Raw genomic sequence first — 14,448 nt, 5'->3', positions numbered from 1 at the left:
CAACTCTGATTCTTTTGTGCAGGAGGACCTTGGCCTGTATGCAGTACTCAGTTGGGCCTCACAAGGACATAATAGAAGGGAACAATCTCCTCTTGCCTTGCTGGCTGCCCCTCTTTTAATGCAGCTACTGTTCTGTTGGTCTTCTGGGCTGCAAGAGCATACTCCTGCTTGCTCATGTATGTATTTTTGCCCACAGATCCCTTAAGTCCTTCTCTGCAGGGCTGCTGTCAAGGGGGTTATCCTAGTCTGTAGGTATACCTGGCATTGCCCCAACCCATGTGCAACACAGTGCTTTTGGCTTTGTTAAATCTCATGAGACTCTTATAGGCCCACTTCTCAAGCTTGTCCCAGTCCCTCTGAATGGCATCCTTTCCTTCCATTATACCAGCTGCACCTCTCAGCTTGGTATTGTCTGCAAACTTGCTGAAGCTACACTCAGTCTCACAGCGTCATTGATAAAGATGCTGGAGACCACCAGTCCCAAGATGAAACCACTGGGGAACACCGCTTGCCATGCCTCCACCTAGATGTTGCACACTGACCACAAACCTCCAACCTTGACCACCCAACTGTTTTTTCATCCATTGAATAGTCCACCCTTCAAATTTTTCTCTCTCCAATTTAGAGAGATGTTTTAAAGAGCAACTTTGTGTTTGGCTGCATTGTGCTCTCAGCTGAGATGCCGGTGTCTAGAAGCATAGTTCTAGATTCTGGCAGTGTAATTTTTATGGTAAGAACTGTGGGTGAACTTAAAATGACCGTTTATAATATGCATTGGTATGTTAGGTCTTCTGTCCTTATGTGTAGCAGCTTTTCAGTTTTGTCACAGCTGTGTTTAAGGTGATAGACTGCCATTATATTAGTACCTTAGTTTTTCATTAGATTATCGAAGAATTTATGATGCCACCTGGGAAATTTTTAACTGGAATAACTCAGATTGGAAGGGACCTTTACAAGTCATCATCTCTAGTCTCCTGTTGTCTTTTAGGATGCCTAGTTTGCTGAAGTAGTCCCTAATCCATTCTTTTTCAGCTCTGGGTCATGCGTTGTTTACAGACTCAATATTCAACAAAGTCTAAGAGCGGACCTTCCCAGCAAGGTGAATATCTCATGTTTTTGGCCTTTTTTTACGCTCCTTATGATTGCACCAACATTGTCCTTGCTGCTGAGATGCCTTTTAATGCCTTCTGCACCCTGTCTGTGTTTTAACTCCAATGAAACTTTCACTTTCCTGTCCTATATGCTCAGACACCATATAGACATTTCTAATCTATTTCTTTCATATTATATGCAGCTTTTATGATACAGAGTGGTTTTGTGTATCTGTAGATTTATTTTGGCCTACCTCTTATGGTTTTGCCACTCTTTAAAACAGTTTGCAAATACACTAAATCACAGATGAAAAGCACATTCTTTCACCTACTTAATATTCTTGCATAAATGTATGTGTGTGTTCTGTTTCTGTGATAACTTTATTCAGACTTCTGGCAGATTTTGCTTTTCTTCAGTGCTTTTCAATGTGATGTATTGTGTCTGTCTGTCATGTAGTGGACTTGAGAATTAGTCCCCAGTGAGGAAGAACTAAAGAAATTTTTCTTCCTCTCTCCATTGTAAAGGAGCAGAATCAGATAGTGTCTGACCTGTCACTTCCTCCTTCTCTTCTCAGAAGCTGGAAGACTGCAGTTCCTGGCTCCCACATCCTCATCTGTACTCAGATATGTGCATCAACTATTGATAATTATAAGAAGTCCAGGGTTCTTCAGGTGAATTCCAGTAAGATTGTGATGGCTCCTAAACTGTGCCCTGACTATCTGAAGGGGAACTATCCTAGAACAATTATTAGGAGCTCAGTGTGCACTTCCCCATAGCACTTCTCCATAGCTGTGGAAGTTACTATGTGCTCACTTGCTGTAGTATCTCAGTAGCTGCTTCTTGTCCTTTCTCTTTGAGGGATGTCTGCTGTGCGTGGTATGAAAGAATCTTTCAAAAGAGAAACCAGCTGACCATTGTGATTTATCCCTTCCTCTTCCACTCCTTAAACTTCTGCCCACTGTTGGATGGAATTTCTTTTGTAAAAGCTTCAGCGATGGGTCCATGTTCTTTCACATCTGTACTTCTTGTGGCACAGCACTTGTCTGTTGTCACACCTATGTCTATGCTGTGTTCCCTGCACTATGCAATAGCTGTTGTCAGAGTGAGCTGCTGTGATCAAATTGCTTGGGTTTGTTCTCCTTCACTGTCCCTGCCTATAGTCAGAAGAACATGTCTTGCAATGCTTGGTTCTGGAAAAAAACACTGAAATAAAATAGACCAGAGACTGATGCAAGCTCTAAACCCTTGGGATGGAGTGCCTTGCCGTGCCATATTATTGTATACAGATACAGCATGAAGGTAGAAATAGTTTATTAATAGTGGAATCACTTTCAAGAAGGAGGTAGACCTTTTTTGTGTGCTTTACCAGAATATCTTACTGTAACTTTCTTAGCTTGTTGACTTGTGAATCAGATTCACCTGCGGGGAGCAGAGGAGGAGCAGCACAGCTGCTGAAGACTGTTTCAGTTTAAGGGAAAATAGGTCTGAGCTAGAGTTGGAAGCTGTAAGAATAAAGAGGCAGCTTGCAGCCAGCCAGTTAGTCTTCTGCAAGCACACTGTACCTGGGCTTCAGCCTTGGTTCGACTTGTCCTCAGCTGAAGGCAGTGCAGTGTTCTACCAGAGGCAGCAGCAGGGTGGAAGAGATCAAAGTATTGGCAAAGGATGAAGGATTTTTGTCATTTCTCTGCAACGTAACTCATAAAATCACAGAATCACAGAATAGCTTAGGTTGGAAGAGACCTTAAAGGTTATTGAGCTCCAACCCCCTCGTGGTTCCAGTTAGGGAATGCCTGGAGTCCATGCTATGCTTTGAGTGAGGCAAGGGTCTCCTGGTGATGATGTAAATATGCAGCCTTAGCATGTAAGCAAAGGAACTGATTTGCTGGAGAGAGCAACTTAATTCTGAGTGTGTTTATACTTGTAACCCTAATAACCTTTCACTGTAGTTTATGCTACTTAAACAAGTATTAAAAAAAAAGTGCTCTGATAAGATTATTTTACACTTGCTTAGCACTTTTCATATAAACATTCAAGCTGAGGGCACGCATGATATTCGTAAGGTCAACTGGAGATAAACTGCTAAGTTAAATGACTTGCTGAAAGTTAGAGTTGCTGAGTATGGGGCATCTTACCTTGTCTGCTGTCTCCTCTTCATGTTTAAGCCAGAGACTCATTTAGTCTTGGACTAAACAATTTTGTAGCAAGTGAAGTTAATGATGAATCAAGCTAGCAGCTGTGTTAGAAGTATAAACTGATTACTGTTCCTAAGAAGAAATTTCCTTCTCCCCCAAAGGCTTTATGGCTTTACTGTTCCACTTGGAGCAAAAAAACTTTTTAAAAGCAACTTTTCTTTGTTGAAGTAGTAGCTGCCAAAAATAAATAAATAAATAAAAATGTTATGTGATTTGAATGCAAAACATGAATATATTTGGAACTACCGCTGAAGAGGATCTGTCACTTGATTGAAAGACTAAAATGTTCAAAATATCTAAGGAATGGATTTATTATGCTTAAATATTCCATTTTGTTTTCTTTGTTAGATTGTCACCTGCTATAGAAAATTGCAGAGCTTTTTCACCTAATCTTGAAAAATGATAGCAAGGGGTGAAAGCATTCTCATAATTTCTGCAAAATGGTATTTTGCCTTTGTCAGATGAAGGTCCAGTTTTGACCAACTGATATTTCTTCATTTTTAGTGTTTGATTCTGCTCTAGCTCTTAGTAATCATAACTGGAAGTTTGTGTGGTGTCCAGCAGTGCGAGTGTGTAACATAAAGCTGGAGTTCAGCCTAATGAATGCAGCTTTGTGTTTCGTCACTGCTAGAGAATGAATGTGAACCATGAGGCGAGGCAGAGGGTAAGATGAGTTCACTGTCATTTGAGAGCCATTAATCTGATACAAATGCTTTCTCTCACCTAGCTGCTCTCTTTTTGAAATGCTGCCCAGTTTTAAGTGTCAAAAGCAAATGAAGTAGATGAACCATACTGCGTCATACTTATGTTCCACAAGCTACATGTTTCTCAATTACAGCTTTTTGAGCTGGAGCAAATATAGAGCATGTTAACACAGGCAGTGTTGAGGCTAACCGCTGCTCTTGACCATGAGGTTTTCAAACCCTTGTGGTAAAGGCTAGTGATGCTCAAAGAGAATCCTGCTAACAATTTCCACCCTTTTGTCCTCCCTGCTATGCAGAAGGCTTGCTTAAAATATCAGCATACCTCAACCACAGTTTAGTTGTGGTGGCTTAATCTTGCAGTAGTTCTGGCCAGCTTGGTGATTCCAGCCCACTGTTCATGCGTAGGTTGCTCTATTATCCTGGGACATTTCCATGCAGTGCTCGCAGGCTAACATTGGGTATCTGTCTTTGTTCCTGTCTTGAAGGATTTGTATCTTTGGCTGCAGACCCAGCTCCATGAAGCTGCTGATTAAATTTCTGTTGACTTCAGTAGGGCTTGGCATTTCCCACTTGTTGCTTCTTTCATGCCTGTGTTCATTCATCTCTGCTTCTGTGCTCAGCTCTCCTCTCTGGCCCTTCCTCCATCACTCATCTTAAAAGATGATAAAGGTGCGTAGAAATAGCACACTCTACCATCTTCAGAAAGGTTAATTTGTGGTTTCCTGGAGAGTCTAAGCTTGTGCCTAGCTTGCTTGTCAGACCTTTTTCATTTTTTTTCTTTCTCTTACGAAACTTGTGTTGAAGGCCCAGCCTCGCAGGAAACCATCTTTTACCAAACCACAGCAACAGAATTGTCACACAGAATTATCCCCCTCCCCAAAACTGTCTGAAAGATCACATAGGTGGCACAGTTTCACAGCCCTGAGAATTTCACTGCTTTGCAATGGGAATGCACACACTGAATAGGAAATCCCAAGATGTTCCACTGCCTCTGCCTCAAAGAGCCAGCCTTTGCTTAGTCTCATATCAATTCCTCTTAGGGTTTTTCATCTATGTGGGGGTGGGGGTGAGGGACTTGACTTCTACCTACATAACAATTAGCTCAAATAGCAAGAGATCTCATCCAGGCTGTGCATGTGCTGAAGAGGTTATACACTGGGGTCATTTTGACTTTTGATTAGATTGAAGTACAACTGAGAATGAATTGGAAACTTTTTCAAGTTATTTGTTGTCTACCTGTCATGATCCTTTTCTTCTTTCCAGTGCCTACTGTTTGGTTTGTTTGTTTGTTTTTACTAAAATGTGAACTCATTTCAGCATCAGAACAAAATCAGGGTTTGATTCATTTGTACTATTGGTGTTGTTCTAGTTGGTGACCAGTTTTGGGGAATTTACAAATTATCTGTAGTTGTGTGTTGTTTATCTTTCTCCTCTGCAAGTCTTAGCCTTATTTTTTTCTGCTAAAAGATAATGCTATCTATTAGACATTCTGCTAACATGCTATCTCTGATTTTAGATATTGCAAACAAATATCGCTGAAAGTATCTGTGTCAGTAATGGTCAGTGAGAGTTTCTTATTTGATTCAACTTGATGATTTTAAGTAATACTTTTTAACAAAAGATGTGAGTCATCAGTGTTAATTGGTAACTGTCCATGGGTCAAGAAAAACCTGTCTTTTACCTATGCAGTAAACTGTTGTATAAGCACTGAAGAAAAAAATCCACTAGTTGTGTGTTGTATTCACTATTCAGGTTGTTAAAGGATGGTAATAATTTGTTAGTTCAATTTAGTGGTACGAAGAATCATTTGAACAAGACCTAAGAGGTAACGTAGGTTACACACAATCAGAATTGAAACTGGAATTTATGTTGAAAAGCCTAGACGCTGTGTTGTCTAGAAGCTAATGAGCATCTGAAGCTATTCAAGTTTTCTCTCACATCCAAGAATTTTTGCACACTTTTTACAACATCCTCATGGAATAAAAACAAATTTTTATGTTGATTAAAAAGAAGAAAGTCTTGTAGATTAAAATAAGAATCTGTGGGTTTGCATGGCGCTGCATCTTGTTGGAAGTGTCTTCTCTGCAGTTCCTTTTGTTTAATTTGGTTGGCTCGGACTCCTCAGGTTTATCTGAGGTTTTCCAGCCCTATTTTTTTGCAATTCATTGTTGGGAATAATTAGGCTCAAGATTTGTAATAATCAGTGAAGGGTCAAATTCTGCTTCTGGTGTTGGTTGGCAAAATAGCCAATTACTACTTCTACCAGTTTTAAGTTAGTATTTATTTTCTATAGTAATTCATACCTTTCTTATAATCTCTTTAGGTCTCATTGCTATACTACATTTTATGTAGGGCTTAGTTGTTGGCTAAGGAAGCCCCATTCCCCCTGCTTCAGGAGGTCGTAACAGTGGCTGTCTGTCAGAATTTATGTGGATGTGGAGCAGGTCTGAAGATGGCTGTTGTCAATACACAGGAACTGCACCCACCAGGTTGCTGTTGTGTCCCCATGCCTGCAGGTGGAGGCTCGCCCATGTGCAGTGCCTGCATGGGGGTCCCCACACTTATCAGTCAGCATCTTCCAAAGGCTCCGAGGTCTCAACCTCTTACCTGCAGGCAAGGAAAAGGCCAAAAACCACTTGGATTTCATGCTTTAGAACTATCATGACAGAGTGAAGATTTAGGTGATATTGCATGTAAGGAGATTGTCATTCCGATCTTCTCTACCTCATCCTTCCCCTTGACTTTTTGCAATGTTGATGTTTGCTGCTGTGTACGTTTCTGTTTTGAACAGATGGCTTGTGCCAGAGTCAAGAGGAGAATTGTTTGAAAGTATTACAAGCAGGCTGGAGTGGGAGAAAGAAGAGACTATTATGGCAAAAAGGTGTTTTGATACAGTGTGAATTGTCAAGTGTGGTCACTTCTCTTTTGTCCATGCACTGCTTCAACATTGTCCTGCCTCTCCAAAGCCTTTACGCCACTGTGTGTCTCTAGGGCTCAGAAACACAATCAGGAGCCTAGTTGTGGTTCATGGATTGCCTACTAAAAATAACAAGAGCAGCCACCATTGTTTGTAAGCTTTTGGCATAGAACTGGTGGCTGGGGGACAAGCAGCATAAGGAACCTGTTCAGGATGGACGATGTGCCCCACATGGCTGTGAGATAAGGCAGAGCCCTGGTTGCGTGACTGCGAGATAACGTCTAGCACACAGCAGCTCTGACCGCAGGTACAGACTGCAGCAGTTGGATGGGGAGACAAGGGGGAAAACCCAAAAGAATTTGAAAATCTATTTGAAAAAAAAAAATGTCGTAGCCCTCTGGCTGCACATTAAGCTAGAAAAAACTGCATACGTAATGTTCAAGTAACAAGCCATAAAAGAGGCCACACTGCAAGATGAAAGATTTTTTTTGACGTGATGTACTAGTGATGAAAACTGCCAGAGGATGTCGCATTTGATGACTTAAGGATGGAATTTCCACATTGCTTCTGAGTCCTCTTGGTTATGCGGTGACGCCAGCCCTTAAGGGTTACTTGAACGCTGATGGTTTTGTAACAGCTTTTAGCATGCAGCCACTGCTTCTTATTTTGGACATTGGCCCTTTTATCTCAGGAGTGAATTTGTATGACGTTTCCATCTTTCTGTCAAGGAAATGTGAGAAATCCTTTCCTGTTCCTGTACGGTCAGAGGAGTCCAGGGAGAGAGAATGGCTTGGTTAGTTCTTTGAATGAATGGAAGTGCCCAGCGATGTTATGTAGTCTGGTGCATTTATGGATGCTCTTTGGAGTCCAAAGATGGACTTCATCTTGTGGAAATGAGAAGCTGTAAGTATCACTGTATGTTTGCAGTTCCCAGTAATGAGGCTGTGATTTTGATTCTGGTTGCTCTCAGCATAGGGGCAAGCAGACTGTACTGGTAGGTAGCAATGCAATAACAGAAAAAGTTGGCATTTCTGCAAGAGATTAATGTGGCTAGTAGTTTGCTTCAACTTAAAGCCTGAAGATTTGCTCCTCCTCTTCAGATGCATTAGGCCAGTGTGTTTAAAGTTATTTAAATGAGGCTGAGGAGGAGGTGTATGTCTTTACCCTTAATTTCACAATTTAGGTTCCTGGTGTTACTGGTTTCTCAAGGGTCAGTACTGAGGCAAGTCACCTGAGGTGATTCTTATTGTCACTTCTTTGAGGACTTGCTAAACTATTCATTATAAAGTAACACTTAAGCATTTTGGTATCACAGTGACACAGGATTCTTAACACTTTTGTTTCACTCCTGGAATGGTTTGCAACCCCTTGTCAAATATTAGATAAGACACGGTGAGTTTCTTTGTTGCATAAAGTTTTGTGATGTGATAAGTTTAAAAACGTGATGTTCTAGGAGGAGTTCATAGCTGGCAGCAGGAATTGCTTCTGTCAGCCCGAGTTTCATGATAAATTGAGGTGTTCTTGTGTGCATGTGCCCCCTGGGTCATGGTTATTTGCAAAACTTGTTTGAATAAGTTACAGCAAAGCATATATCAGACTTTCCTGTGCAGCTGTTATTCTTTGGCTCTGGTTTAAAACGTGTGCTTCTCAGCTTCCTGTGCAGTGTCCTTAGGCTCTGCAGCGTGTGATGAAATCAGGGAATTTCAGCAAGCTAGAGGAGGAAGTGAATGTTCAGTTCTCTTGCATGGTCATGTTCAAAATTACCCTGATAAAGTGTGTGTGTGGGGGGGTGGGGGGGGCAAGTTCAAATAACTCCAGAAAATTACTTTTGCTTGTGAAAATAAGTACAACATCAATGAATTTTTATAAGTAACAAATCTCCAACAGTAGTATTTTGTGAACCAAGTCCTAAGACAGTTACACTGTCTGCATGGGTTTTGAAGCAAATGCCATGGTCTAGAGCTGGCAGGTGGTTAACCAAAGGGAATTTCATTTTGCTATGGCAATAGGAAACCACAAAACATGCATCTTCCTCCAGGTCATGCAGTGGGCATTCAGCGAAAAAATCCTGGGGGTGGAGGATGTGGGGGAGATGCTAAAAATTCAAATTTACTTTGCTCTGGTCTATTCAGAGAGACTAACATATCTCCCAGGTGGGTGGAGAGTGATGTGCGGCACCACAGGTATCTTGAATTGCTATTCTGTCTTGTTAGCCAAACCAAGGTGCATTGTCAGATTGTACTTAAGTCTACCTATTGTAAAGGGCATTTCTAAGTACTTTCAACAAATGCTGTGCTCACTGGTGTGTTTGTTGCAAGTCAGTTAGAATGTCTTGCTCAAAAAGGTCCCTCTTAAAAAAAAAAAAAAAAAAATTGATATAGAAAACTTTTAGGCTACTGTGCTGGTGGTGTACTAGGATCCACTCTACTGAACAAACACGTTTACTTCTCCTGAACAGACAAGCTGAAGATGTCTTGCAATTAAATAAAAATCTAATTGTTACAATTGTCTAATTGTAAGATGTTTTATAATTCATGGGAGAAATTTAAGAGAAGAAAGCAGTGTAAATAAATGCAAGAAGCCAACTATCTGCTTGCTTTGTATCATAGGCATATCTATTCATTCAGTGGAATTGCTGCCTGGATTGGCCCTTTTTGGTGCATATTCTGGGAAAAATTGAGTAGGATCCATAAAGGTATTTTGTAACATCAAACTCTTGGCAATTTCACTTTGTCTTTCAAATAGTTGTTGCTATATGTGCACTAGCAGATAATTCATGGTTGTAAGAGTGACTTAAGTGACCTACTAATCTTTTGTTCTATCAGTTTTCCAGATATCTTGTTAGAATGAGCAGAACTAAAATTAATTACACAAATCGCCAAACGGAGTCCTTGACCTTGCAGTAGGAACCTTCCAGAAACAAAAAGCAGTTTGGACCATTGCTCCCTTTCTGTGCATGCTAATATAGAATAATCAAAGGGGCAATCCTTGATAAAGATCCTAGGGCTCAGCCTCTGGCAGAGGCCAGTAATGAGTAATATGGAGAGGACTGTTTGCCCTGTTGCTAATATAGCTTCCCCGAGGATTCCCTGCTGTTTTTCTTCAGTTAGTGGTTGAGGGACTTCCTCAGACAGATGATACATCCTCACTTGTGCTTAAAATCCAAAGACCTTTCTTCCTTCAATTCATCTATTCATTTTTCACACTACTCTTCCTTTTGCTACTCCAAACATCCTGCTGCAGTGAATTCCCAAATCTAATCTTTCTTGTGCAGTAATTCTGTGGGTTTTTTTTCCAGTGAATGCCAAATTCTTGCATTATAAAAACCAATGACTAATAATCCTCTGTTTACCTTCTTGTTCATTCATGGTTTTTAACTTAAAGCATCAGTCATTTCTCTTCCTACCTAAAAAGGCTGAGCTTACTTAGTCTTTGTTTGGCAACCTTACTGAGTATGTTTCTGTTTAGTTCCTTTTTGTGTGTTTTGTGTATTGTCTGTATCTCATTTATTGGAATGTGACGCAAGCTGTTCAGTTAACAGTGAGAAATGGATTTATAATTACCACAGTGTCTTTGGATTCCAACTCTGATCCTTTGACAATTCCCCACTCCACTTTGTCTTGCAGTGGCATCTGATCCCTGCCTTGATATCTTCAGGGAGCTTAGAACTCAGATCTTGAAATGGCAAAGGATGTAGCATTTCCTGGAATGGCTCATGACAGATATTCTTTCTCTGAGTACTAGTTTAGACTTACAGTGGAAGGAAATCCCAGTAGATAACAGTTAAGACATGGATCTGTGGTTTTTCTAAAGGTGGTTTACTAGTGAGGGAGAAGGTCTTTATATTGTTACTATCACAAGTTACGGTATCCATTGCCTTCAGATCTATGCCTGCTCATTTTCAGCTTTTTCTTTTATCCCCTCCCAGTTTCTGAGCAAAGGAGGGGAAAATCTTCCTTAAAAATGTTTATGTTCCTTTTCTGATTTCAAAGGAGGACACTTGAGTCATTCTTCATAATCCTGATTACAAAAATAAAATTGCCTTTTTTTTTTTTTTTTAAGGAAAAAATAGTTTTGATTTTAAGAAGAAAAGAGCTTTAAAAGGAAACAGGAAGCTGATGTTGGCAATCTGATCTGTGCTGCATGAGGAATCTGATTTCAAAAGCCCTCCCAAATGCAGGCTTAAGGGATGCAAACTGCCATGACTTTCGCAGCAATTCTGCCATTGGCTCTCACTGCTCTCTCTTCTATAGGAAAGTGAAAACGTAAGACTTGGTATGTCAGTGTTATGTGCTTATGCATTCTTGATCCTATGAAAACTGCAAAAAAACTACTACAAAAATGTCAGAGTCTACCAAGAGATGTAGGTGTTCAGCAGAGCTCTGGAAGCTAGCAGCAGGAGGAGGTCACCAGTGCTATGGCTGAAGCTTTTCATGAATTTCTATAGAATGCTGGTCTTATTTCTGAAACCATTCATTTTTTATCTCTTTTACAAATAACAGACTAGTAAAAGAAAACTTATTTGTACAGAGCCTTGTTTTGAAACAGCACATTTAAAAAAAAAAAAAAAAAAAGAGACTTCAGTCTGCAGCACTTGACTTGGATTTCTGAAGAACTCTGTCACCTTCCATCCACTCTGCTGTGTCTGTGGAGTCACATATTGGGGCTGAGGCAAATGCATATTGTTTTTCCTTCTATTTCACCGGCTTTTACTCGTTGTTTTCTTGGATGATTTTTTTCTGGCATTCCCCCTGAACACTGCTAAGGCACATGGAAAACAAACATGACTGGTGACAGTCAACATGGCTTCACTAATGGCAAATTGCACCTGACAAATTTGATGGCCTTCTATGACAGAGTTATAGCATGAGGTAAGGGAAAAGCCATGGATGTTATCCAGTTGGACTTACGCAAAGTGTTTGACACTGTCCTGCATGACATCATTGTCTTTAAATTGGAGAGACGTGGATTTAATGGATGGACCACTCCGTGGAAAAGGAATTGACCAGATGGTCCAAGTGGAGACCAGTGATGAGTGGCATTTCCTCAGGAGTCAATATTGGAACAGCCACTGTTTCATGTCTTTGCTGGCAACGTGGAAAGTGAGATTGAATGCAGTCTCAGAGTTTGTCAGCACCAAACTGTGTGGTGCAGTTGACACGCAGGAGGAATGGCATGTCTTCCAGAGGGACATTAACTGATTTGAGAAGTGAAGTTCAACAAGGGCAAGTGCAAGGTCAAGCAATACCAAGCAAAAATACATGCTGGGCAGAGGTTAGGTTGAGAGCAGCCCTAAAGAGAAGGATGTGAGGTGTTGGTTGATGGGGAGTATGCTCTTGCAGCTTGGAAGGCCAACAGTATGCTGGGCTGCATCAAAAGAGGGGTGGCCAGCAAGGAAGGGGAGAGGATTGTCCTCTTCTGCCCTCATTAGACCCTATCTGGTGTACTGCCTCCAGGTCTGGGGTCTCCAGCACTAGGAGGATATGGAGCTGTTTGAGCGGGTCTGGAGGAAGGCTAAAAAGATTATCAAAGGGCTGAAGCACCTCTCCTGTGGAAACAGGCTGAGAGAGCTGAACTTGTTCAGTCTAGAAAAGAGAAATCACAGGGAGTGTATTTTTTTTTTCACTCCTATTGTTTTGCCTTAGTCACCAGTGTTAATTAAAGCCCAATCCAAGTTATTAAGATGACTTCATTGCCAGAGTGTCAATAAGAAGGAAGGTGAAATAAGAAGGAGGGTGCTACAGCTGAATCTGACTCTGCATGTACAGTAGCTGTCCATATATCTGTCCACCCAAAGGTGGTGGTGTCTTGTGCAAGGGCCAAGAGAAAAGAAATGAAAGGCTCAGCCTAGGTATGTGGAGAAGGAAAGAGGTGGCTGCAGAGAGGAGCAGAGTAGCTGTAAGAAGGGATTCAGCTTCTTGAAACATGCATCAGAGGAATGACTTAGGTCTGCACAGCTGGAGGCTTGGAGAGGCTGGAAGAGCAACCTTCCCTGTCTTTTATTCAGTTCAGGCAAATAAGGAAGTTAATTTGCTGAAAGTCCTGAGTAGTGCATGGTGATACAAAATGTTCCTCTGTATTTTATACGAGTTTGAGGAAGCACAGCTTCCCAGCTCTTAGGCAGGCAACTTGCAGAACATGGAACCAAGTCATTTTCAAATTGCAGTATTTAAGGAAGCAATTAAAACAGGGTTAGATATTTGAAATAACTAAAAATGACAGGACTGGAAATACTTGTGAGGTTTTGTGAAGTTAGTTTTATCTTGGAGAAACCTGATCAAGAAGAACAAAAACATTTATTGAAACTTAACATCAGTTAAACTGTTGGCTCTGCCAGGAGAAAAGCCAAAAGAAAGCTCATGTGAACCAGGGAGTCGGGAGAGCCACGCTGACATTCCTTCCTGTGCCTATCAGTGTTGATGAGTTCGGGTCCGAACCAGAAGGCATCCCTGAGCTGCCTACTGGCCACAGTAGTGCCCTACAGAAGAAAAGGTTTGTGCCCTAGCACCAGCTGCAGACGTAAACTGACCCCAGACATGTGCTGTTGTGTTAACTTGCACATGTGGATTTGGACAATGCGTTGTGGGCAGTGCTGTGAGCAAGCATGGGAGGCAGTGCATGGCCTGGCTTCCTTTGAGTTCGGTATAGGAGTGCTGCGTGATGCATGCCGTGTCTGAGAAGGTGGGGTAGCAGCAAGGAGCTGCTGTGCTTGGTGTCAAGTGAAATGGAGGAAGGGATTTCTCCATCCTTGGGAGTGCCTGAAATGGGCTTGGAAGACACTCCTGCAGAGCACGTCAGGGCTATCAGCTGTCACAGGGCTTCACAACCTTCCTGGAGAAGGGTCATAGATCCAAGCCCAAGCAATGGCAGGAAAGAGAAAATTTTCCTGGAAAGGCTGCAAGGAGTTTTCTAATTGGGAAAGCTGATGAAATTTGCTGGGCTGGAAGGAGACTGTAGCTTCCATGCCTTCAGCAAGGGTACAGTCTGGCTTCCCTAAGTCTTCTGACCTGTTGTCAGTTTCTAATCTTTTTCTTAGAAACTCCTGTGTTCTTTTGTCTGTTTTCCCCATGTTTTTCTTGATGTAGATGTTTCAAAGCACAGTGCAGCTGCACTTTGCCAGTGCTATGTAGCACAGAGGGATTTCTTCATATCCAGCTGACAAAGCTCCTGTTTGTTTTCTGCAGTTTGATGTCTGACTTATTTGCAGCAATCTGTGACTCATTCCAGCCTCTGAGCTGCTCTAAGGAATTGTCCTGTTAATGATTCCTTGTCCTGTGTTTATGCAATTAATGAGTCCTGAAATTACCTAACATTGCAGTGTCCTTGATGAATTGTCTGGGTTTTTCAAACCAGCTTGCCAAAGCTGGTTTGTCAACTGTGTGCTAGCACCTTCTTTTAGCTTGAGATCTGCATGTGAATTTTAACATGTCTGACCTAGCTCCATTGGTGGTAATGGAAATATTTGTGTATTTGATCTAGGACCAATCTTTAAGTCACCTAGATGACATATTCTTCAACTGATTGGTTTTTGCGCACCTCAAGG

At 41.4% G+C, this 14,448-nt stretch overlaps 1 protein-coding gene across 1 annotated transcript in view; it reads left to right on the top strand.

Moving 5' to 3' along the window:
* LOC146544533 (uncharacterized) overlaps positions 1–14,448 on the top strand; it is a 33,219-nt gene that overhangs the window by 14,063 nt on the left and 4,708 nt on the right. The window contains exons 2-3 of the mRNA XM_085223590.1: positions 1,033–1,099; positions 1,667–1,763. Coding sequence (XP_085079716.1) covers positions 1,033–1,099; positions 1,667–1,763 — 164 coding nt within the window. The remainder of the gene's footprint in view (positions 1–1,032; positions 1,100–1,666; positions 1,764–14,448) is intronic.

The sequence above is a fragment of the Meleagris gallopavo genome, chromosome 4, assembly GCF_905368555.1.
Source record: "Meleagris gallopavo chromosome 4, MGAL_WU_HG_1.1, whole genome shotgun sequence".
NCBI classification, from domain to species: domain Eukaryota; kingdom Metazoa; phylum Chordata; class Aves; order Galliformes; family Phasianidae; genus Meleagris; species Meleagris gallopavo.
This window is presented reverse-complemented; position numbering and strand designations above follow the sequence as displayed.